Source organism: Paramormyrops kingsleyae, chromosome 14 (genome assembly GCF_048594095.1).
Source record: "Paramormyrops kingsleyae isolate MSU_618 chromosome 14, PKINGS_0.4, whole genome shotgun sequence".
Lineage (NCBI taxonomy): Eukaryota > Metazoa > Chordata > Actinopteri > Osteoglossiformes > Mormyridae > Paramormyrops > Paramormyrops kingsleyae.
In genome coordinates, this window is record NC_132810.1 from 23,058,810 (window position 1) to 23,085,510 (window position 26,701).

General features: G+C 39.4%; 1 protein-coding gene across 2 annotated transcripts in view; it reads left to right on the forward strand.

Moving 5' to 3' along the window:
- The first annotated feature begins 1,568 nt into the window (after positions 1-1,568).
- The window catches only part of smyd2a (SET and MYND domain containing 2a), a 29,714-nt gene continuing 4,581 nt past the window's right edge, over positions 1,569-26,701 (forward strand). Inside the window, exons 1-6 of one of the 2 annotated variants that reach the window (XM_023791815.2) lie at positions 1,569-2,001; positions 12,976-13,039; positions 16,341-16,451; positions 19,904-19,964; positions 21,497-21,621; positions 23,946-24,013. In XM_023791815.2, coding sequence (XP_023647583.1) covers positions 1,829-2,001; positions 12,976-13,039; positions 16,341-16,451; positions 19,904-19,964; positions 21,497-21,621; positions 23,946-24,013 — 602 coding nt within the window. In that variant the 5' untranslated portion in view covers positions 1,569-1,828. Of the gene's footprint in view, positions 2,002-12,975; positions 13,040-16,003; positions 16,109-16,340; positions 16,452-19,903; positions 19,965-21,496; positions 21,622-23,945; positions 24,014-26,701 lie in introns of those variants that run through there. The other variant, XM_023791816.2, reaches the window with a different exon arrangement.

Below are 26,701 nucleotides of genomic sequence, written 5' to 3' on the forward strand. Positions count from 1 at the left end.
TTATGTCACGTTCGCTGGGGAGGCGATCCGGGAAGCAGGGAAACGGAGCCGGGAAGAAGGGTAAACGGGGTTTATTCGGATGGGATCCACAAGACGGGGAAGAACGAAGGGTAACATCAATGACAAATCTAGGGAAGACTGACTCAGACGAGGACTAAATACACAAGACTAGGCAAACGGAACAGGCAACAGGTGAGAACAATCAGGGATGAACACGAGGTAACGAGGTGGGCGTGGCACACATTAGGATCGGACGGAGCTGGGCGTGACACTTTACATTGCCTGCAATTACTTGGTGTCAAAAAAGCATGAACAGTGAATTCAATCATCCAGAAAATGTTTCTTCCTTATGATCACCACTAGATGGAACCAAATCAAAATAAATCGTGTACCAAGCTATTCTTCTGAGCTAATATCTGGCTTTCATATGCAGAAGTTCTACCAAAACGTATTTTCGTTGTCAGAGAAGTATCAATTATATTAATATATTTAACGTACTGAAAAAAATATATTTGTAACAAATTAAACTGCTCATTTGAGTTTTGCTTCAAAAGATGATAGCAAATTTCGACATATTGTAGCCTACTTACGGATATCAGTAATATTGCTATATTGCTGATGTTGTCCAATGATGTGAATTCTGTTTGCAATTGGAGCGGAAGTGATTTCAAGCATACAAGTAAAACCTCGATAGTTGAATATGCATTGTAGATTTGTTACAAGTTATTGATGTTTTTTATCAAAATATAATGCTATTATGTTAATTAGCCAATGCGTGATAAATACGGTTCCCAAACGTGTTCGGATACAACGGACCAATTCCCTTCTTGAGATCCAACTTCACCCATCTACCCATTGACTACAAACATAATTTATACATTATTTATACCGAGCCAGCCACTCTGCGTGTAATGCTTCCATACACTATTAGCTTGATAATCACTCTGACTTCAGCATTGCTGATTAGCGTCTTACTTCGTCCTTGTCCGTAGCCTATACTTAATAGATGCAACCAACTTCTTAATAAGGATGAGCAATTACCTGTTCCTTACCAAGTACTTCCCATGAGATATAGCAGTACATCTGCACAACAATCATAGCATAAATGCCCGAATATGTGTGTCTGTTTATTTAAGAACTGAGTTATATATCGTTTGACTGCATTGCAAGTTCAAATTCAGTACGAGAACAAAAGATATTTTCACTGATATTTGAAATTATTACACTGATGGAACTATTGTATTAAGCTTTATGTTATTTATTTTAATGTTCTGGAAACAAAAATGTCATTAGACTAATACATCAAAACATGTAGGCCTATACTTTAATGTTTTAGTGTTTTAAGATATAACAAATGTGTACCTAGGTCATATCCGTATGTTTATACTGTGCATCTTGATTCATGTATTCGGAAATCAGTCACTGTGACGAAGAATTATTAATAACGATAAGGTCCAGAAAAGGGTCCACCCTAGAACAATGCGGCAGTCACGCCATGAAAATGTGGCCATGATAATTAAACGGGCTCTAAGACCACGCGGAATCCTTCTGTACTGCCGTAGTAGAGTGAGCTGTCTGAAGCTACCATTTATGTAGTTCATAATGAGGGCGAAGCTGGTCTGGTAGTCGCCGAGGGTATTTAAATTGTCCGGATCAAAAAAAGGATTCCTCGGTCAAACCTTTATTTTATTTTATTTTCTATTTTATATATTTTTTTTACAAACCTCGCGGTGTCAAGTTACCTCATTTCACTTGCATTAAACGCCAGTCCAGGAAATCGAGGCAAACACGAGGAGAAAAGAACCGCAAGAATAAAGAAAAAAGAACAATGAAAACAGAAGGCATTGAAGGAACGGAGCGGTTCATGAGCCCCGGCAAAGGGAGAGGACTGAGGGCTTTGAAACACTTCAAAGTTGGCGATCTGCTGTTTTCCTGCCCGGCGTATGCATACGTGCTGACTGTCAACGAAAGGGGCAGCCACTGTGAATTCTGCTTCACCAGGTGAGCCTGAGTCCGCAACTTTCAGACGTGATCGCCGGTAAAAAGGCTTACTTAACACCCTAAGGAAGTTACTGATTGTGTTAGGGGGCGCTTCCTGTTTGGTTTCCCATTGCATTTCATGTGTGCATTGACGGAAGATGGATGAGACCACGCTGAAGGAATGAATCAAGAACCCCCCGTGCTTTGCAATGGATAAATGTAGCTAAACTTTGCTACTGGAGGGGGGTGGAGACTCAGATCAAGTTAAGCACTTTAGTTGTGGTGACATTGTATCGCGATGGCGTGTTGCTTCACGCTTATCTTTGCATTTTGTTTGCCACATTTATATAAACATAATTTGTATAAATATATTTTGCTACACTTTTTGTGGTTCAACAACCCCGGGGATCGTAAACTGCAAACACTTAGGCGACCCTTCTGCATTACGATACGACAGCTTAAGGCTTGGTAAAAATAACCTCATGCACGACACATTTTTAACTAGGTAGCCGGACTGCGTAAGACTTTAAGGATCCATGCCAGAGCTGACCTGCGTTCAACCTGGGCCTGTGCCGTACAGTGTCTTTCATCATAATCTTTAATTGCGATATGCGAAAGGCACCCCCCAGCTTATTTGACATACAACGGCTTGTCAGCATTAATGATCGACTTTAAACTTCTCTAAGTCGGTTGGTTTGTTTAAATCGGGAACACAACTGTGCAGTGACCTGAACCTGATCTTTTCAAATTTAGTCAAATAAGAAACTGTTAGCACCTCCCTATATACAGTGTTCAGTTCGTATTTACTGTAAAGATTACAGAGAGTTTGATATTTGACTTTGTATATGATATGGCAGTTCAGATTGGGCATCCATTAGTTTTTTTAGTAGCAATTTGTTAGGCCCTCTTATGAAGGAAGCTAAAAATGAAATAGTTTTTCAAGTGATGTATGTGGTTTGTCTGGGTGCTGGCGTGGAATGGTTTTCTGGGATAGTATACATAAGATACAGGGTTACCACCTAATCCATATCAGTAAAGACACTGAGGTGTTAAGACTGAAAGGCTCTGGTGTTCCTGGCTAAATAGTTGTTCTTGTGCTTTGACTTGTTTGTTTCCTTGGCTGAAAGACTCATCCAGCTGTTTCACATTAAATTAATGACACGTGTATGATTATAGGAAATGGACCAATCAGCACACAAGAACTCAGTGCTTAAGTGAAATCCAGGACCTTTTCTTTTCTTTTCTTTCTTTTGGTTTACAAATCCTGTCCTAGATCGAAGTGTTCTCCCTGATATGGATTAACTGATCAGACTAGCACCTGCTCAAACTGTAGATGAATGTTTTTCATAAGTTGACTTGTTACTCATATAACTCAACAACTCGGTGAACAATTTCTTTAGGGCTTATCAATCATTTTCAGAGCAGAGTGGTATGATTTGTGAAGATTTTCTACTCCTAAAGTTCTATAATGTTTTGAAGTTTCATTTATAGCCATGTAGCATATTTACATATAGAACATAAGAACATAAGAAATTTACAAACGAGAGGAGGCCATTCGGCCCATCAAGCTCGTTTGGGGAGAACTTAGCTAATAGCTCAGAGTTGTTAAAATCTTATCTAGCTCTGATTTAAAGGAACCCATGGTTTTAGCTTCCACTACAATAGCAGGAAGACTATTCCATACTCTGACTACACGCTGTGTAAAGAAGTGCTTCCTCAAATTTATTTTAAAATGTTCTCCAGCTAATTTCCACTTATGGCCACGAGTTCTAGTATTTAGACTAATATTGAAATAGTCATTTGGCTGAACAGCATCCAGACCCGTTAGAATCTTATATACCTGAATCATATCCCCCCTTAGTCTCCTTTGCTCAAGGCTGAACAGATTCAGTTCTGCCAACCTCTCCTCGTAAGACATTCCTCTAAGACCAGGAATCATTCTCGTAGCTCTTCGTTGCACCTTTTCTAAGGCAGCAATGTCCTTCTTGAGGTATGGTGACCAAACCTGCACACAGTATTGTAGGTGGGGTCTTACCAAGGAATTATATAAGTGTAACATCACCTCCCTTAACTTAAACTCCACACATCTAGAGATATAACCCAACATTCTGTTCGCCTTTTTTATTGCTTCCCCACATTGGCGAGAGTGGGACATGGAAGCATCAACATACATACCGAGATCTTTCTCGTAATCAGCTACCTTTATTTCAGTGGAACCCATAAAATATCTGTACTGTATATTTCTGTTCCCTGCATGGATTACCTTACATTTATCTGTGTTAAATTTCATCTGCCAAGTATCAGCCCATTCGCTAATTAAATCCAGATCCCGTTGAAGCCTCTCTGCTGCTAGATTAGTATCTGCTACCCGGCCCACCTTAGTGTCGTCTGCAAATTTAACCAGTTTACTGTATGTATTCGTGTCAATATCATTAATGTAAATTAGGAACAATAGTGGTCCTAAAATTGAACCCTGCGGTACCACACTATAAACGGAGGCCCACTGTGACATAGTGCCTCTAATAACTACTCGCTGCTTCCTATCAGTTAGCCAGTTTTTGATCCAAGCTGCCACAGTTCCTAAAATTCCTGCAGCTTTAAGCTTTAACAAGAGCCGTTTGTGGGGGACAACATCAAAGGCTTTCTCGAAATCTAAGTAAATCACATCATAGGCCTTTTTGTGATCAATTTCACTTGTATTTTCCTCAAAGAACTCAAGCAGATTCGTTAAGCAGGATCTACCTCTCCTAAATCCATGTTGGCTATCCTTTATAATGTTATTTGCATCTAGGTAATCTACCATTTTCACTTGAATTATAGCTTCCATTATTTTTCCAGTAATGCTAGTTAAACTGATTGGCCTATAGTTTGCTGGATTACTTCTATCCCCTTTTTTGAATATGGGTGTTATATTAGCATGCTTCCAATCTGATGGTACCACACCCGCAGATAACGATTTCTGGAATATTAAAGTCAAAGGTTGGCTAATAATATCCCTCATCTCTTTCAAGACTAAAGGTAAGATGCCATCAGGCCCCTGCGATTTATTTATTTTGAGTTTAGCTAGGCTTAGTATCACATCAACCTCAGTTATACATATATTGGTCATAGACGATGCTGTATTCGTATTAATTGGTGGTAAGTTACTTGTGTTCTCTATTGTGGACACCCTTGAAAAATAATCATTAAACTCGTTTACCATATCAATTTCGTTATCAATTATAAGGCCCTTACTATCCTGCAAATTAGTGATTTCAGCTTTTAGTGCTCTCTTGGAGTTAAAATATTGGAAGAAACCTTTACTGTCATGCTTAGCCTCCAATGCAATTTTTCTTTCTACATCCCTCTTTGATAGCCTAATGTCATTTTTTAACTCTGCCTGTAGACTTAGATACTCCTGCTTGATTTTGAAATCATTAGTTATTTTCCAGTTGTGGAACAGAGCCCTTTTCCTCCTGACTTTATTCTTAATTTCCTTAGTAAACCACCTTGGTTGTCGTTTCCTAGATTTAGTTTTGCTGGAAACGGGTATAGATCACCCCTGAGAGGTAATTTGTTTGCATACAGAAGCAAAGTGCACAGAAATAACCACATAGCATGAACGCAAGAATACAAGATGTGCAAGAGGCACTTTCCTGAGGTGGTTGTTTTCATCAGCTGAACTGATCTTGCTTTTCTCCAGTAGACCACAGCCTATATAAGTATACTGGCTATTGTGGACTAGGAAAATATCTCAGCAGCATACTCATTAGACAGCAAAATCTGCTCTGTTTTCTGTTGTTGACCACTGTGTGGTCCACCCAGTCCAGTGTTCTATTCAGGTGAACCCCTGGGTCCTTGATGGTGACTGGTCTGAAGGGCTCCTTGACATACCAGAAGTCCACCACCAACTCATTTGTCTTGATCCTGATCTGCCGGTGGTTCTCCACCACCTTACTATATGCTCTTATTCATCACCATTGTCAGTGGACCTTACAAAGTGTGATGTTGTACTGGATGTTTTTTGTGTAGAGTGTGAACAGATAGAGAAATGGATTAGTTTCCTGAGGTTCCAATGTGTTGCTCAACACTACTTCCCATACACAGTCCTGGAGATCTCTTGATCAGATAGTTAATGATCCAGGAAACTGGGGGCATCAAGTTGCAGTGGCCTTAACATTGTCCCCAGTCAAAGAGGCTGGTGATGTTGAAGGCACTAGAGAAGTATAACAGGATACTATGTGTGGTGCCAGGATTGTCCATGTGGGATTAGGTTCTGTAGAGTATGTAGACCAGAGCATCATCTACACCTATATGTGCCCTGGAGGGCAAATTGCAGGCGGTCCAGGTAATCTTCGACCAGCAGTTGGGCTGTTTCAGGAGCAGCCTCTCATAGATCATGTGTGAAATGAGAACAATTGGTCTGAGGTCCTTAAGGGCATTCTAGAGTGCTTTCATTGGCACCAAGACCACACAGGATGTCTTTCAAGGAGAGGGTGAACAGGTACTGAAGGGGCTCATTGAACCGGCTGGCACGTGACCCTGGGGCTGATTCCATCATGCCTCACAGCCTTGTTTAGGGTGGAATTTCCCCCATTCTCTCCTCACCTGGTCAGCAGAGACAGACGGTCTAGGAAGCGGAGTGAATATGAAGACCTCATGTGTGATGTCCCCAATGGGGACTCATAGGGAGGTGTGGAGGTGGTAGAGGGGGCAGTGAATAGTCAAAAACCCCTCAGGCAGTACTCTAGGACTGGTAGTACTGGAGGAGGGCTGGACTGCTACATGAGTGTCAAATCTTGCAGCCAGTGATGGTCCAAACTGTCTTCACACTGTTTTGCTGCAGCTCACTCTCCATCTTCTCCCTGTAGTGGTTTTTCATCTCACAATGCTGAGTCTCCTCTCTATACACTTGATCACCTTCTAGTCTCCAGACTTGAAGGTCCTCTTCTTCTAGTTCAGTATGTCCATCAGGCCATTTGTGGTCTGCAGTTTGTAACTGTCATCCTCGTGTGTCTCACTGAATATGTGCTAGTTCGTCACCCCCAAGCCATCTTCTGAAGCTTTCTCAGTCTCCTTCTCTCAGACTGTGGTCAGATTAGCCTTAACATTAGCATTAGCATTAACAGGTGCTAGTTCCTTTTTGCTTAATTTACATTTCACAAACTGGTCAAGAACTGACGAGGGTGGAGGAGAGCGTATCACGACTGAAGTCCCCAGAAGTTGCAATTAAGGAGTATTCTTGGCGATCACTGATCATAGAATATATAATCTCCACTGTGCCTGCAGCATCTGCCGAGGGGGGAGTCGTGTAGAGCCAAAACAATGGCGTGTGAAATCTCCTGCTGTATGTAATATGGCCACAGTCCCACAGTGAGCAGCAGCTGTGCTTCTATTGTGATGTGTTCTGAGTTTGTCATTCACAAAAACAGCACGTCCGCTTTCGTTCTTCCTACTGCTTTCGCCTGTTCTTCTGTCCTTCACGCGTGATATGAGATCCATCCAGTGTGACTGCAAAGTCTGGAGTTTCGGCATTCAGCCAGGTTTCCATGAAGCACATGAGACTACAGTGTTCCTGCTCCCCATGACTCCCGGTCAGCACCCGTCTTAGCCGCCTGTCATCTTGCATTGCCCTTCTTTATAGACGCTAGGTGAGGCCTATGCATTCACCCTTTGTTAGGGGGATGGGCTCCTGTTGTCTTCCCCTGGTGGTCCCCCCCCCTGACTGTGTCAGTAGCTCGGCCAGTAACACTCACTTCAGCCCCCAGGGAAATGAAGGATCCAATTCGAGCAGTTTTTATCGCATGTAGGTTATATCCAGTCCCTCCAACACTGCAAGGGACTGCACACAATTTTCGTTATACCTTTGTATAATGACAATAAAGTTTCTGAGGTTACTGAGGTTACTCCTGTCTGGCTGAATATAGTATTCTGACTGTGCGAAACAGCAGAAAAATAGCTCTGCCCATGCCTTGTTAATATGGTAACTGCAGTATAGTATGTTTTTTAAAAGTCTTGGTATACATAATATATAGAACAAAAACAAACACAAGTCATGGGAGCTGTTGTGGCCGGTTGGGCAGCATTGGATAGATGAAAGTGAAAGAAAGATAAAATTAAGGATATAAAATATGATTTGCATCACACAGATGAGCATTGTGCCGTGGCATCAGTGAGAATTAACACGCACTGGGACTATCTAGGTTCCAAGCCTTAATCCTGCCTGGGCCTATTCCAGCCAGCATAGGGCACAAGGCTAGGGTACTCCCTGGACAAGATGCCAGTCCATTGCAGGTTATGAAGCAACCCCTTACATGAAACGATGAAAACCAGTAACAGTAGGTCAACAACAACAGTAAAGTTGAGAATACGCAGCGTAAGCATTGTGGAAAGCCTTATTTACGCCGTTGTCCCAAAGAATTTATTGAAATGCCATCTTAATTTGAAAACGTGTTAAAGGATCTATGTGAATTTAGTTTAAACCCTTGCCTTTGCTGCAAAACTGCACTCGTCAAATCCCTGCCTCCAGTGAGCAAATTTACTCAAGCTGTATGAAACGGCTGCGTGTGGTGAATCTAACAAATGGGTTGGTGCACCAGATCCTTGTGGTAAAAGTATCTGTACCACTGCTTGAAAGGGAAGTGAAATGTAGTTTAGTCTGGTGTGAGGCTTTAAAGACATCTGCAATGCAGGTTTAAGTTTAAGTTCTTCAGCTGCAGACAAGTGACAGTGTAGACAATGGTTAAGCTATTGACTCTGCTATTCCTTCAAAGCAAATCCTCCTTTTGAATATAAAAATCTGTTAAGAAAGAGTAAATGTCCTTCATGCAAGAATCTGGTAGGGCAGATTAATTAAAGATATCTTCACAATATTAAATAAAATCATAGCTTTTTATTTACTCACCTGGACACTGCAGTACAGAATTTTAGCTGTGTTTCAGTGGATCTGACTTTGTGTGCATGGTTTTCAAATTATTCAAATATGTTCTGGCTGCTTGCTATAGTTGCTTTCATTGCACAAACTTGACCCCTTCCTCACTGCTGAAGTAACTCAGAAGTGTCTGGCTTAATCCTCAGTGTTTGTTAGGTTCTTATAGAGCAAAGCTTGATTATCATTTAATTCTCAAGAGGCTTCACTGCCATGAATCAAACTATTTAATAACCACTCATTATCAGTTCTGTGGTATTGCTTAATACTTATTCTTTGGCTTCAGAAAAATATTAATCTGTAAAATATTAATGTTGATGAACACATAAAGGTCATACAGTATTTTATGGTACAGCAGAAGTGCTGGCGATTTTTCTGATTTAATGAGACGCTATGAATGAAATTGTGTTCTTTAGCGCTTACATCTTATACAGCTAATACTATATTATTTGTAAACAATATACAAATGTATAGATAAAATCAACTGGCTTCGTTTTTTGTATTATTTATTTGCATATCTATTACTGTATGGTTTGGGTGGAACAATGTATTTTATTTTCTGCTCTTCATGCAGGTTTTTGTTTTAGTAGCTTTTTGTCTGAAAGGTCTATCACATTACTTGCTATAGTTGCTAGAATAGACCATGTAAATGATTACTGAACTTGCTAGCAGCGCTTTGCATTTTTATTTATTTTTTTGGCCTGAATTTTTAGTACTTTCTTCGCTAGTGGCATCCAGATTGAGATTTGATTTTGGGCTGTTGTTATTTGTAATTTTAAGTGCTAAAGCTGACTTTTTCACCGTCACCTTCCGGTGTAGTTTCACTGTTAAAAAATGTGATAAGGGTCATTCCATAATAAATAAAGATTTCTTATTTTAATATTAATAATAAACCATTAATACATTTAATTATAATAATATTGTTGTGCCGAACGGGGACGGAACGGAGACAAAGGCGCAGACGTCAGGGTATCGGGGAATACGGGGTTTAATTACTGGTGTAAGGCAGGCAAAACGCATTACGGACAATACAATGACCGGACTGGGGAAACAAACTGAAACGCGGACTAAATACGCAGGACTAATGACAACAACCAGAAACAGCTGATCACACGGGGATTCTACACGGGGTTAACGAGGGGGCGTGGCACACGGAAGGAGCGGACGATCGGGGCAGGACACATTTTTTTTATTTTTTTTTAACTTTACACATTGTTTGGATACATTTATTTTCTTACTTTACAAACTACTGTTTTGATAAATGTGCTTAGTACAGTATATGCTCTTCTTGTTTTATCCTGTTCATTTTGTGTTTAAATGCTAAAGAAAAAAAAAAACATTTACCTGTAGGTGTAATTTTTTTGGGGCCGGGAACCAATTAATTGGTTTTCAATTATTTCTTAGGGGGAAAATTTGTTCAGAACTCGAACTTTTTAGGATTCGATCCGGAGTTCTGAAGGGATTAATTTCGAGTTCTGAGGTACCACTGTATATGTGAAAGTTCACTGCCGCTGCTTTTGCATGAGCTCTGCATGCGCTATCCCAGACATGGGCCTCATCATTCTCGTCCTTGCTGTTGGACTCACTCATAGATCTTGTGCTGCATTTGTGAGAAATAAAGGAAAAGCGAACAAGAACGGGTCACAAAATGACATTTGTCTCCTACTGTATTGAAATATTTTGTATTGCATAGAGATGATATTGAGCAGAACAGATTTGTCGGTGCTGCTTGGTGTATGCTGGCACAACTCAAGACACCACCAACTTAAATTCTGTTTGGCTATATAGTTAGTTTTCAACTCCTAAATAATCGCAAGAACTTCAAATATCACAATGTGAACTTTTGGTTCTATGTAGTGTATTTATGTAACATGATGTGGCTAAGCGACAGAGCTAACCTTTGTTTTAGCAGCAACTATTTGAGCTTTGAGAGACTAAGTGGCGCCTATCATGGGGTAACCTCGCATTATTGGGAGAGGTCATCAAAGCACTGTAGCATTCTTTGTCTGCTGCTGGTTTTGAAACACGGTGCATCAGCACATTTTCACATATTATAATAAAGTATTGGCAAAGAAACGTTTTTTTATAACACTGATTGTTGTTTACTCCTGCAAGAACCATATACATAGTGTAAATAAGGTGTAATAATCAAAATTTGCATACATATGCATTACAGCACATATAACATCAGGTAAGAACAATAACGGCATATATATTTTTTTAATGTCAGTGTGATCCATAATAACTTTATTACATATTATGTATGTTCATATCTTACACATTTCCATCTTCTCCACATTTCCATGTGACTTAAGGAAGTGTCATTCTTGTGGAGGATTTTTAAAAATTTTAAATGTAAATGATTTTTATGATTAGAATTTAAATGTGCTAAAGTCGGATCTATTTAATGTAAGTTTTAATTAAAAAAAACCCAAATATTGGCCTAATTGTCCCAGTGTGGAGTTTCCTTTGTCACTTATATAAACCTGAAATCATGTGGAATATTTAGGATTTCTTCAGTTTTAAAGAAATAGGCTGGCTGGTTTCACCGCTGGTTTCACCTCTGCTTTCTTCAGACAACCTGTAGGACATTCATGGAAACATTGAACGCTGTCTGATTTAGTGTTAGATGGGACCACGAGAGAATTGTGCTTCTTTCATCTTCCCTTGAGTCTTGTTGCTGCAAATTTCCATCTGCTACAAGTATCCTCAAATTCCCTGATTCCTTGCTATCAATAGCGGAGCCAGAAATCATCACGTGGTTGGGCCAGCAGAAGATCAGGTGGCCCAGTCCCATAACAATTTCCTTGGTGACAAAACCACACTACAGACGCAACTACATATTTTGTCAGTTGTTAAAAGACCCGTGGCATTACTAAGACCAAATGAACAAAAACTTTTCTTCCAGTTGATCTAAGTGTGCACACACAGACAAAACATAATACTGTATTGCACGCTGTGAGCCCTAAATGGCCTCTGCTGGCACGGTAGCTCAGGGTGGATATGGATATTTTTCTATTATGTTAAATCTTCTTTTTTAACTCTCCTAATGAGAAGTACCTGTAACATTTAAATCATCAAAACATATTCTAGACAGGGGAAATTAAATGAATCCTGACAATGGGGGAACCTTGTGACTTTCCCCATAAACTCCACGTCCCCCGCTGATGGAACTAGCAACACCAACCAGCAATATGTCATATCGGCAGATTTTAAATGACTCGTTGTGGGATTAGGGGCAAATCTCAATCAGGCGCCACTTGCTAAGACTGCAAAAAAAAAAAATTGTAAAGCAAAAGCCTGCCAACAAGTTCAATATTTGTATCCCTGGAATTTTCTCACAGTTTATGACAAGACTGTGTCAACAGGCAACTTTCAGACAGCAAGTTACCAATAACATAATTATGCAAGACGATCATATACGTTGTTGCACCCAAAATGTACAATAATGAATATATAAATTAAAATTGTACTTTCTAGTTTAATTTTATGTATTTTTATACAAATAATATACTTTTAAGTATACAAGACATAAGCAATAAAGAATGGAACTGTTTCATGCATAATGTTTTGTTAAATCACAATCACCGGCACTTCTGCTCTGCCATCAGAAAAGGCATCAGAAAATATTTCGATATTCATTTGCATTGATTTTTAGGGTTAAATATTCTCTGAAGACCAAAGAATAAGTATTAAGATGTACCAGAGAATTTAATTTATGAAGTGTAATCTGAGTGTAATTATAAACTATGTTCTGGAGCTATGCTGCTTGAAAGAATGTCCCGGTGTTTCATACCGGTCACTTGCACATGCTGCCTGCTCTGTGGATGTGACCCGCTTTGTTTTGTTTACCTGGCTGTCTCCAGTGGCCTGTACTGCGAAGTGGGGTTACTGGCTTATCAGGGTAACTTATCGGATTTAAGGTACCACAGTTTAAATGGACTTCATATTCGTTCACATACATTTTGCCCAGACTACCTTAAATCCGACAAGTTACCCCGATAAGCCAGTAACCCCACTTCGTAGTACAGGCCCCAGGTGCTGAGTATCTCCTTGCTGTATCCTAAGCCTGTTCTCTTTCCCCACAGGAGAGAGGGCCTTTCCAAGTGTGGGAAGTGTAAGCAGGCTTTCTATTGCAATGTGGACTGCCAGGTAAGCGAAGGCTTGAACTGGACGACAGTATAACTGTAGATATGAAACATGATGTTACATTTCATGGAGCAGCAAAAACAAAACACAAAACAATATTTTGTATATATTTATATAACCGCAAATTTAAAAGGCTGGATTCTGCTGTTAATTATTAAGCTTGATGATGGATTGGTAGGGAATCAAACATTTAATTTTATTATTTTTCTTTGTCTTAATGCCAAAACATGTAGTATGTAGATATGAACATTTACAGATTGATGCCCTTAGATATTTCACTGCTGTGTAACATGAACTGCAGTCAGCTTGTGATGCTGTAAAATATAAAATACAAATTAACTGTCTTAATGAAATCCTTCTGAAAATGAACATTGTCACTGAACACTACTAGTACCAAAGTACAATAGGGACTCGCTCTCATACTTAGCCCTGCTTTTTATTGTCTTTGTATTGGAAGAATGGGTCTATTCACTGCTGTGTCTTTGATATTAAAGAGGTCATAATTAGGTTTAGCTGCCTTTAGAAAGAACACAATGGAAATATCCTTTGGTGGGTTTTTGAATTGAAAATGTCGGTCATCCCTCCCTGTTAGTCATGTCTGTATATCTGGATTTTAGCACGTGCATGAGAAGGTGACATCACTGAAGACAGATTTCAAATGCAGGCAATTCAAAAGCTATTTATTTCAGTGAGTGTGTTTGATTGTGATCATGCTGTTAATAGAGGTTTTCTTTTCATTTTTGCCCTTTGGGATTTGGTTCTGGACTGTGCTGTGCATAAAGGCCTTGCTTAACACCATGTATTGAACACGAGTGAATTAAACACTATGAAAATAGCTAAAATCTTGAGTTGCACATCAACTGAGAACATATCTGTAAAAAATAGTTCGGTTATTAGTTAATTTATGAATTAGTTTTTGCAATTAAACATTCAGGGAATCCAAATACCATATGGCACGAGCAAGAAAATGTCTTGCATTTAATCATAGGTACCATTAGTGCTGGGCAATAAAACGATCTCGATTTATTTTATTTTTTTTATCGATAGAAATGAGGACGATCACGATGATACACCCAGACTATAAAACTTGATCGACCAAGTTTGCTCCGTTTTAGAGAATGCGCTGAGACAGACAACTCGATGGCCTATCGAGCAGAGGTTTACTGAACGCCAGCACAACAGCTAATCACTGAGTACGGTGTAATTTTGCCCATCCTCCCTTAAAGACACAATGGGTGCGTTCGACTTGGGCTTTAGGTCTGTCTGCAGCTGACGCGACGTGGAGCGCGGTCTGCCGGTGGCTGCAGGGGTGGAGTATAAACTGACTGCAGCCAAGTCGGACAACTTCTACTCCTCGTAGTCTGCGAGACCTGACTGCAATGACAGCACTGCCAGAAGGGTGTAGATAAATCTATACAAATATCACCTGCATACACATTACTTCTTTTACAATAACCAACTTCTGATACAAACTGTTAGCAGTTAGAGCCACTATACACAATAGTTTTATTGTGTAAAAAGATAGCTGCCACGAAAAAGATCAAATACATGTATTTCAGGGATTCAAAGTTTTTATTGTCATGTACAGAGTACAATGTAATTCTTACTTGATTGCCTTCTTCACAGACTGGACGATTAAACAAATAAAGCAGCGCAACATTACAGTAACTAACAATAAATAAAGCACTAACTTACATGTACTGTTAGAGCATTTATGTAATGTATTTAAACTTTATTGTACCAAGTAAATGAACTGAAAACCAGTTTACTTGCTTTTCGGGAAGAAATAGCAGATAACGCATTGGAACTTCCTGGGATAGAAACGTCATGTGTGTGACTAAAATCTTCAGCCAATAAGGGGAAAGTTGTGTCGTCACGGAGGCGGTTCAAGTTTGTGCTCCAGGATCTGTCTCAAGTTCTCTTGCTCTTGCGAGGATTTTGTACCTTGTGACGTGGTGACGCGTCATGACGTTTTGCAGCGCTGGACAAAAGAATCTAACCATGATTTGGCATTTTTTTGAATGTGTTTTTTGCTTGGTTTAGATACTTTTCTACCTCAGAATTTTAAAAAGTTTTTAAGAGACCAAGAATAGAGGAAGATACTTGTTGCTGTCCTGCTTTATTTTATGTTTGCCCTTTAACATATTTGCAATATTATACAGTTTTGCACATTGTTACATTGTTATATGGTTTTGTTCATTTAAGCTATGTTTTTTTTGAATACTTGAAAATCAATAACCTTTTATAATTTTAAGGGAATTTTTTATGTAAACAGTAAAATTTGTTGGAAAATAAATATTTGTTTACTAATATTGTTTATTTCAATGTATTCATTCTATTTGTTAGAATAGGGTTATTTTTATTATTTTGATTATTACATTATTACATGGAACAGCATTGTGAAACTATGATGTTGATAATTATCGATATCAGTCAATACAGGAAAAAATTTTGTGATTTTTTTTTTTTTGCCATATCATCCAGCTCTATTTACCATTGCAGTTTGGGATTACTTGATTTCTGTACAGATCTAACTGTCTAATTTAAGCTTCGTAGAGCAATGATATAAGTGCTGTTTTTGCCCCTGAAAATCATGTTATTTAGAGTAAACTTCCCACAATTTGGTCTCATAGCTTCCGTTACCTTCGTTAGACTACTTTCCCTCAAGTCAACTTAATGCTTTTAAATATTGCAACAGCAGTGGCGATTCCAACAGCACGTGTGGGCTCACGGATGCTGCAGTGCGGTATTGATGCACCTGCCTCAGCTGTGCATTCCTAAGGGTAATTAAGTGCTAATCGATGCACAACAAAATAATGTAATTGGTTGACATCAAGATGCAAGCCTGTCTATAATGGATTATTTCGTAGGATTTGGGGTAAAAGCAGCAAACACAGAGATAGCCACTATGATGTAAGCTCTTAGGTACAATCCTGTTCTAAAAATTGAGCTGGGAATATCTTGTGGTCTCTTGCTGTTGCTATGACAATCCATTGTATAGCACAGGGGATAAATTGCTGTCTCCTTGCCAAGACAGAAGATTTTTTATGTCACCCTATTTTCAGCTGCAAGGTAATGCTAATGCATTATCTAGTCTTCCTTTTGCATCATTCATGGTGTATATCAGGGTATATCAGTCTTAATTATTTCATTGACCAAAAAAACGAGCCAATTGCATTTGGTTTTCCTGCATGATTTTAAATTTGCCTTTACATGTACTGCAAATAAGACTAGCATATAGCATAGCCATAGTCATGCTAATAGTGTAGCAGGATGAGGTAACGAGCCGTGTGTTTCTTCACAGAGGGGGGATTGGCCCATGCACAAGCTGGAGTGCTCCTCCATGTGTGCCTTCGGCGAGAACTGGAACCCGTCAGAGACTGTAAGACTAGCTGCCAGGATCATCGTGAAACAGGTGAGGGGAGGGGGGGGGAGGGGAGGTGCCAGGATGGTGGGGGAGGGATGAAGCCTGTAGATTTCGACTGGGGAGTAGCGAGGCATCATGCATCATGATGCCTGATGAGATCTGTGAAATAAAGGGCACCTGACCAAACCTCGGAGCGTGACTTTTCTAGCTGTGTCATACTAAGCCACTACAAGGTGCCATTTTGTAACTTCTCCATGCTGGTCAGCAGAGATGGTGATTCGGCTAGCACAAAAAAGGCAGTGTTGTCAAAAATCACACTTTTGTACTTAAACACAACAAATCAGTCCTACACATTCTGCACTTGATTCACCTGGCCAGACTGACCTAAGTGGTATTTTTGATATTCCTATTAGAACATACCATGATGCATCACCTTAATGTTTCAACTCTTCACTTCAGTTCTGCCACCACCTACCTACTAATGCACTATTTTAAGTAAGCCATTCTACCAGTGGGAGTCAGTACAGAAATAAAATGCATATGTGTCAGGAGAGGGGAAAAAAAGTCATTTATCACTATTATTTAAATGTAGAGGCTGACACCTTCATGGAGAGTCCGTTTTGCCTTTGTTATATTTATTGGTTTATACCACGCTAAGTACTTTTTCATTATAAAAATTCCCTATTTAGAAAAAGTAACTTGGCTGTCATAGATCTAAGATCTTTATTGCCATATTATTTGCTGCCCTCCAACATGATGCTGCATCTCATGGCATTTCATTGGCTTTGTGTGTGGTTTTTTTATCTGGTCTATGGTGGACTTCTGTTCGTCTTTTCTGAGATGCATGTTTGTATCTTCACCCGAGGTGAGGAAAAGAACATGTCAAAACAAAGTGTCATAAATATAAGCCCTCTGAAAGATATATATCAAAACATCTGAGAAAAATGCCCCCACTTTCCTGCCTTTGCATTCTCTACCTTGTTTTGTGGGTTCCAGAATGTCACGTTCTATGAACCACAATAATTCAAACAAAGTTTTCTTCATAGGCCGGTTTGGTGGCTCAGTGAGTACCACTGCAAGTCGGAATCGGCATGGTTCTGGATTCAGCTCCCACCTTAACTTGTGTGTGTGTTTGTGTGTGTCTGTCCATGTCCAGTTTGCATGTTCTCCCCATGTTTCACCTTGTTTGTGTGCTCTGTGATGGACTGGCATCCCATCCAGGGTGTTCCCCTGTCTTGTGCGTTGTCCTACATCCTAACAAGTTTTAGGTCTCTTTGTGTCCCTGTAGTTACAAATCATTATGGATGGAAATTTGCTTAATGGCCAAAAGTTTGGAAAAGCCATTTTCTCAGTAGCACTGAGTGACATGGGGTCCTATTAGGTAAGGAGAGGCTTGACATTTTAATACTGTTGTTCATTGTTTTTTTTTTCTTTTTCTTCAGTAAATTAGGCAGCGTATGAATGTAGGCACTGCACACTTATTGGGTCATTATTTCAAGTGAGGAGAAGGTCAGTATAAGAGTTAGCATTTGGGTGCAGCCTGTTCTGTAGCATCACTTGACAGAGTCTGCAATCAACCGGCTGTTCTGATCCCTCGTAAAGTGCAGCTCTGTGGCTGAATTGGCCTCTCCTGGCTTGATGGGGTGTAGCTGGAGTGCATTCAGTGCTGCGTGTCTGTGCCGAAACACCACACGTATTCCCTAGCTGATCCCTCTGCAGGTAGCTGGGACATCGTGTACGAAGTGTGTACGAGCAGCCGAGTGTGGGCAGGGTGGGGCGACACCAGCAGCCGGGTTTGTGCCAGAGGAGAATCAGAATCAGGTTTATTTGGCCGAGTATGTTCTCATACGCAGGGAATTTGTCTGTCTGTCATTGATCGCATGCGTACAGTCAAGACAAGACAACGGTCACATTCGGTTCTGTTGATTTTAGTATCTAATTACATTCAGTTAAATTCAGTTTAGTGCATGCTACTGGGGAAAAAGGGATGGGGGAAGCAGGAAAGGAAGGAAGCCAGAAGACAACAGAGGAGAGGGACTAAAGTATGGAGGAAAAAAACTCTCCTAGTCTAAGGTTAACTGGCTGCCCAACACCCCCCCATCCCCCCCCCCCAACACACCACTTGCTTACAGAAAAGGAGACAAAAGACGGTTCACTTACTTTATGATGCGCTATATTTCATGTAATACTAGTTGCTAATTTTGCTAATTAAAACACCTGCATATGCAAGCGACAGCATTACATAGGCTCAACTGTCACCCTGAAATTACCATGTAATGCGCAAAATTGGCTTGCATGTTAAATGGAACAGAGTCGAAGGTTTCATCACATAATTAAATGCCTATCAAATACCAAGGACCAATCCTTCATTATAAAGGTATCATTAATAATCATGATGGTAAGCCTGGAGGGTGTATTTTTTTTCCCGTTATCTTAAATCAAATTAATTTCAGTTTTGAGACATGACCGTGACCAGGATGAATTTGAGGGATGGGATGGATGTGTGTTTTAGCTGAAGATAAATGGGAAAACACCAGACTGTCTGTGAAAGATATTTCCAGTAGCCTTAGCTAAAGGGTCAAGAAACCTAAGAGGCTACAACTGCATTGTTTAATATGGTGCCTCTTGTTAACTTCCCCCATGGTGAAATAATGCCCTTCGGAAGAACATAATGGTAAATAACCCTACAGTTAATGCCCCCCGTAACAGCCGTTTGTTTTCTTGTTGGGGTTTGTAGCCTCTGACTGAAACTTTTTATATTTGCATGAAATGTAAAGCAAATCAAACAACTTGCTGCAACTTCAATGACTTGAATTGAATCAAACTATATTGATATATATTGATATACATTGCTCAAATACAATAAGATTAAGTTTTCAGCTTCCATGCATAGTGCTATAAAAGACAATAAAATAGAACAAAAATAAGATATAAAAACAGCAATAACGTAATAAAGCAACACTAGAGCAATACAGTACTGAAAAATAGAAATGAAATGACAGCAGTGTAAACAGTATATGACAGTATAAACAGTATGAAGTGTTCAGCAGTAGTAATACTGAGAAACAAATGTGAGCAACCATAAGTAGTATAACAAGTCGGATCGTTTGTAGCTACTTGGATAGCATTAGGAGGAACATGCAAACACAGTATAACTTAAGGCCTTAACTGTGTAAACAAGGAATAAACCTGGCATTCAATGCTCTGATTTTATTGTTTATCTTCTATCTGATGCACTGGAGCATATTGGATATCAAAGTTGAAGAGTTGCCAATGCCTGCATTTTTTGCACAGCGCAAAAGTAAAATATTCTCATATACAGTATAATAAATTTTTTAGTTGTGTATCGCAGAAGGGAAACACACTGCAGTGAAAAGTCAACACTGTCATAAAAACACGAGTCTGCCTAATATTACAAGCTAATGAACAGCAGCAAAGGACGGCGCATATTGTCTTTGTAAATCTCCTACGGACGTGCTCATCAGCTGTTTCCCTTTCAGAAAACGCAGACAAAGAGGACCGAATCTGAAAGAGTGTTGGCCTTGAGGGAATTTGAAGCACGTGAGTATGACCTTTGACCATCCTTTGCCAGAATGATCCACTCACCACAAATTGTACTCAAGGCTTGGTAAACAATGCAAATACAGCCTGTTCAGTTCACATCAATCAAATTTACACCGTCGCAAATTTTATACATTTTTTTTTAAATGTGACCCACAAGCATGAAATGTGGACAAGATGCATGGTAAGCATCTTCTCCTGGGAGACAGCTTAGACATCGCAATAAACCCCTTCTGTATGTGGCACCCAGGTTCTGGTAAGATGTCAGGGGTGTCCCTACACCGCAGTAAGGCTTACACAGCTGTGGACTCAGAAATGCTTTCCCCCCCCCCAGTGATACACCTCGTAAAAGATCTTTACATGCTGTTGAGAGTGATTGCTGTTTAGTGAATTCAATTTGCAATTATGTATATATCGGAAACAGGTTGCATTTGGAGCATGCAAAACAATGCATTATGCACATTGTACCCAGAGGTCACTTTAGTCTTTCAGAATAGTTATCTAATTGTTTGGACACTTGTGGTGCGTATCTCTCCCTTTCAGACGATACACTTCTAGGGACATAGTCTGTGATACAATATAAAAAGATAGTCGTTAAACACATAGCGAGTCGATGGAGTTTGATTAGACTTGGCTCTGACTGTGATTTAGATCAATTTCATATTTATTGAAGTGTCCTACTTTTAAAATATAAATATTTTCAATTGTATATTTATATGATATTCTCGGTAACTGAAGTTGATCATATGATCTTAACATGAAAAAATATTATAGCGATAGGCAGTAATAAGGAAATGAGAGATGTATCGATTTGTGATAGATAATCAGTTTAGACCAACTATTTTTTTCTTTCTTAAATCGGAATTGATACAACCATATTGTGGACACTTAAATTTCCAGTTCAAATCAGTTTTTATTCCACCCTTTGACAGCTGATGACGACGGTACATGGACCATGGGATTAATTCTCTTCTTCCCTCATCACCCAACAAGCCCCCCACCTTAACATTTTGTCCTTTCTTCATTCTCGTAATGGCCAGTTGTGGGGCAGTCCTAGTGTTCGCCTGTTTAAAGTCTGCCTGCAATTTACAGGCCTGTTCAGTTAGCCGAAAAAGGGAAAGTAGGCCTGCTGTCCACTGTAAACTACTCCAAGCATTCTCAGGGTGCTCCTGTAGCTGAATCTTGCGAGGCATCACAGTGAAAGGTCAGCCCAGAGCTGTGATATTGATGTAGCCACAGACACAAATTATTTGCAGCATACTTATAAGCATATGAATAACACAAACCTGATTGGAAAGGTTCCTGAAAAAAGCATGGATTGTTTGGTAGACCCACTGCTTTTTGGTAAACAAAAACAGAGAAGAAATTCGGTAAAGCAGCTCACAGCCATGTCGAAGCTTTCACATTTAAGTTCTTTTGAATGCTCAAGTGAAATAATTCACCTACATTGCTCTGCCAAATATTGTGTTTCTCACTTAATTGTGTTTTGGTGCTCTCCATGTAATGTGATTTCCACTGTGGCACCTTCGCAGACCTGGACAAACTGGACAATGAAAAACGGGAGATGAACCAAACAGACATAGCTGCCCTACACCACTTCTACTCCAAGCATCTGGACTTTCCTGATGACGATACGCTCATCGAGCTCTTTGCCCAGGTGAGGGTCTGATGCGGGTTTATGATGTCACTTCTCATTGCCCTACAATGGACTGGAATTCCATGGACTGTCCCTGCTTTGGGCTCTAGGAACCTAGAATAGGTTCTGCCTACATGCCACCCCCAGCTCCGCTAGCAGACTAGTACTGGAGAAATGAAAAAAGATGGATAGGGCAATCAGAGCACCTCCAAATAGGACTTAGTCTGATCATACTGCTGTTTAATGTTTGAAACTTTCCTCGAGAAACACTTGTTGGAAAGAGAGTTAAGAATATTTGCTATTTTGTTATGATTTGCATTAATGTCTTTTCAGCAGAACCCTTAATTTAATTAATTTAGTATGGATGAATATTATAAATTTTCCCTTTAATTTTTTAAATTTTCATACTTGGACATAAAGTTAATTTAAAATAGCTTTATATATGGCTTACTGTAACAATTCCATGGATGGTTGAAATATTGTTTTATTCATTTAATTTATATTAATTCATCTATTAATTAATTGAATTATTTAAGGTAACATTTATTCACACCTAAGCTATGATACATAGTATCATAATTGCTATTTGACTTGTATTTTGTTTGGTTACTGATGGTTAAGGTTAGGGCCGGGTAGGGGTTAAGGTCGTCATTGTTGGGATTAGGGTTTTTCCCATAGAAATGAATAGTTGCATACGAATACAAACGTGTGTTTATGCATGTGTGTGTATATAAACAAAGAAATATTGTAGTAGTTTTCTTGTATATAAATTCCTCACCAAAACAGATGTTCTAAGACCATAATAGTTTAAAATGGGATCTGTTCACCTGCTGCCTGTATGTCACGGGTTAGAATTGTTTTTTTTTTTTTTGTTTTTGGTCTTAATATCCCAAATTTCACAGAGTAATTGCCAACCTTGTGGAAATGACATGGAGTGTGTTGGTCACATGGTTTGGTTGTCTGTAATGGTCCATGGGTTTCTCCTACTGTTTTTTTTTTTTTTCCCTTTGGGTGGGGGACATTAGTTGCCCTCAGCTGCTCCCTCCCTCACAAACAGACTCCCACGTGCAGCTGCTTCTCCACACAGAGCTTCGGACCCTTAAAAGGAGAACCTTCGGCAGCTTGCTGAAGGTCTCGCTCTCTTGTAGATCCCTCAGATGCTCTATTATACCTCGCAGCTGTTTGACACATTGGATGGACCCGGTACTTTGTGGAGGAAAACAAAAAGCTTTCTGTATAAATACATTTCTTAAGGTTCAAACAGCCTGTCTTCCAGTGGACAGCACCAAAATATCTGAACCACGGGTTTCAGAAACTGTTTCTACCCGCAAGCCATGATGGTACTCAGGGGTTGCTACTTAGGTGGAATAAGGGAATTAACTACAGGTTTATGGAAAGTATTTATCCCCTGCTCATTCGCTATTGTTTACTGTGATAAAATCCTGTTTTTTATCCTGTAGCGTTACTTATTGTTTGTTTTCATTGTTTAAGTTATTATTCATGTTGTCATAGAACTGCTGTTCTTTATTGTTATCATTTATTAACGTTCCTGCTAACTGGAAGTCTGACTAAATATGAAATAAACTAGAACTGAACTAGAAAAATATATATATATATATATATATATATATATATATATTTAAAAAATATATATATATATATATATATATAAAATTAGCTAGGGCTGTAACGATGCACTCGGCTCACAATTCAGGTTGTTTCTCCATATTGGGTAGAGAATTCAACACTAGATAAGGCTGCACGATATCATATCATGATATAATTGAGATTATATGCCGCATATGCATTAATCACTGGGGCTTTAGATGAGGGGCGTAATCATTTGTCCAATAACCGGCTTTTTGGTACTATACGGACGTCTACTTACGCCCACAATTTGGTAAGCAGATTAATAGTGGGCCTGAAATATTAATGAGAGGCGTATTGTGACGCGACAACGTAAATATCTGCATAAATTCCATGTATACTCAGGTTTATTAAATTCAGTTAGTGGAACATGCCTCGTGACTGTTTTGGTATATCATGGAAGTAATAATTAAGCACTGAAGTGGCGGTGAAGTAAGGGACAGCTCAACTGCCACATCTTTTGAAAGAGGAGATATTGTGGATAAACACAGTTTAAAAAAAAAAAAAAAAAAAAGATGTTGGTGGTGTGAGGGCAGTTTAAAGTCCAACACGTATGTTAAACGCCAGATACGCTGAATTTATGTGTGTGTGTCCATGTGTGTCCAGTCTGTATGCACATGTGCATTTATAATTGTTTGTATTCTTTTCCTGCATTGAAACATTAGTTTCACAATCCATGTTTTCTTGTATTTCTCCAGGTCAATTGCAATGGGTTCACCATTGAAGATGAGGAGCTTTCGCATTTGGGCTCTGCTGTGTTTCCCGAGTAAGTGAGACATCCATCCGACACGCACTCGTCCCTGGGGGTGCTTCCCGGGGTTGGGTGGCAGCTCAAGTTCACTGTCGGCACAGACATGTCGCACTGATAATTGTGTCACTTAAGCTCAGCTGTAGGTCAGCTTAGAATCAGACAGGGAAACGTGTCTTGTGTCTCATTGCATTTGTTAAACCCCCTGGGACCGGTGTGCTTCGTGAATACATGGAGAAAGCTCCAGAAAAATCAGGCCAAAACAGAAACCATTCGTAATGATGTATAAAACTACATCTTGAACATCAGTGATATACTTTTTATAAATTATTTTCATAAATTTTTTTAACTGTTATTTTTCTGTTATGAAGGGAAAACATTCATATATGCATATTTTAGTTGTATTTGGGTATTTTCCGTATAGGAGGATATGAGTCAAGTAGAAATCTTAGCCATGCATCATCAAGGGGTACAGGTAGCACCCATCTGAGCAGCCCCAAGCGAATATTTCATTGGGTGATGCAGGTTTCTGCCAGCCTCAGGTGCTCAGGTCTTTAGCACATTCACATACTGTACCAATAATGAGAAAAGCACAATAAAAGACCAGCATTAGCTCTCCAGATACAGGGAGGACTAGTACTTCCAGTTCTAGTAGGAGAAACGTTGTTTTATAAATACCAGTTTTTTTTTTTCACAAATTAACCTGCCAATTGGTAAGTTGTTTTTTCTTTGTAATCCACACTGGGCTTGTAGCAGGTTCTCGGGATATTCATGTTTGGTGCTGATTTTAGTTTTTTTTATACATTGGTACCTCAGAACTCGAACTTAATCCGTTCAGAACTTCGGATCGAATCCTAAAAAGTTCGAGTTGTGATCGAATTTTCCCCATAAGAAATAATGGAAAACCAATTACAGTGATACCTCGGTTCTCGAACTCACTAGAACTCGAATTTCTTGAAAGTCGAACAAACCAGTTTGACCTAGAACTCGATCTGAATATCAGAAGTCGAACTGTGAACGCTGACCTAATAATAATTGTACGCGCCAGGAAATGACTCATACTACAATGCAATTCTTACTTGAATGCCTTCTTCACAGACTGGACAATTAACCAAATAAAGCAGCGCAACATTACAGTAAATAACAATAAATAAACCACTAACTTACTTGTACTATAAGAGCATTTGTGTCATTTATTTAAACTTTATTTTACCAGGTAAACTAACTGAAAACCAGTTCTCACTGCTTTACGTGATATTCGGGAGAAATAGCAAACTATGCATCGGAACTGCCTGGGATAGAAACGTCATGCGTGTAACTAAACTCTTCAGCCAATAAGGGCAAAGTTGTGTCGTCACAGAGGCGGTTCCAGTTTGTGCAGCCGAGTGAGAGGTCGCAATTAATCTAACCGTAATGCATTGCGTCAGGATCAGAATGCGTTGCTTTAAGCCAGGGCTGTAAGCAAGTCGAACACACCCAATGACCGGACTGGGGAAACAAACTGAAACGCGGACTTAATACAGAGGACTAATGACAACAACCAGAAACAGCTGATCACATGGGGATCCCACACAAGGTTATCGAGGGGGTGTGGCACACGAAAGGAGAGAACGATCGGGACAGGACAGGGGTAATGTTGGGATAAGATCTTTATCGTTTTGGAAGCCATTAAGAAAAAAATGCTCTTCTTGTTTTATCCTATTCATTTTGTGTTTAAATGCTAAAAAAAACAAAAAAACAAAAAACAAATTTAGGTATAATTTAGGGGGCCCGGGAACCAATTAATTAGTTTTCCATTATTTCTTATGGGAAAAATTTGATTGGAACTCGAACATTTTAGGATTCGATCCGGAGTCTGGAACGGATTAAGTTCAAGAACTGAGGTACCACTGTAATTGGTTCCCGGCCCCAAAAAATTACACCTAAATATGTTTTTTTTTTGTTTTAGCATTTAAACACAAAATGAACCGGATAAAACAAGAAGAGCATATACTGTACTAAACACATATAAGCACATTTATCAAAACAGTAATTTGTAAAGTAAGAAAATAAATGTATCCAAACAATGCGTCCTGCCCCGATCGTCCGCTCCTTCTGTGTGCCATGCCCCCTCGTTAACCCCGTGTGGAATCCCCGTGTGATCAGCTGTTTCTGGTTGTTGTCATTAGTCCTGCGTATTTAGTCCGCGTTTCAGTTTGTTTCCCCAGTCCGGTCATTGTATTGTCCGTCTGCGTTTTGCCTGTTTTACCTGTAATTAAAGCCTGTATTCCCCGATACCCTGATGTCTGCGCCTTTGTCTCCGTTCTGTCCCCGCTCGGCATGACAATATTATTATAATTAAACGTATTAATGGTTTATTTTTAATATTAAAATAATGAATAAGAAATCTTTATTTTTAAATGTATTTTGTTATATAATAATAATTACTGTTACTGTCTATCATTGTCTAAATGTATTTTTACTTTATAAATATATGTATTCAGGTAGTGTAAACATGCACAATGCTATCACAGCAAATGCGAGGCTGAGACTGAAGCGTTACCCATTGTTACCGCTGAGAGACCTGCCGCGTGACTCATTTCCCCGCAGATACAACTTATCTTAGGTCGGCGTTCATGGTTTGATTTCTGAGATTCAGATCAAGCTCTAGGTAATTTTTTTTTTGAACTGGTTGGTTCGACTTTTAAGAAATTCGAGTTCTAATGA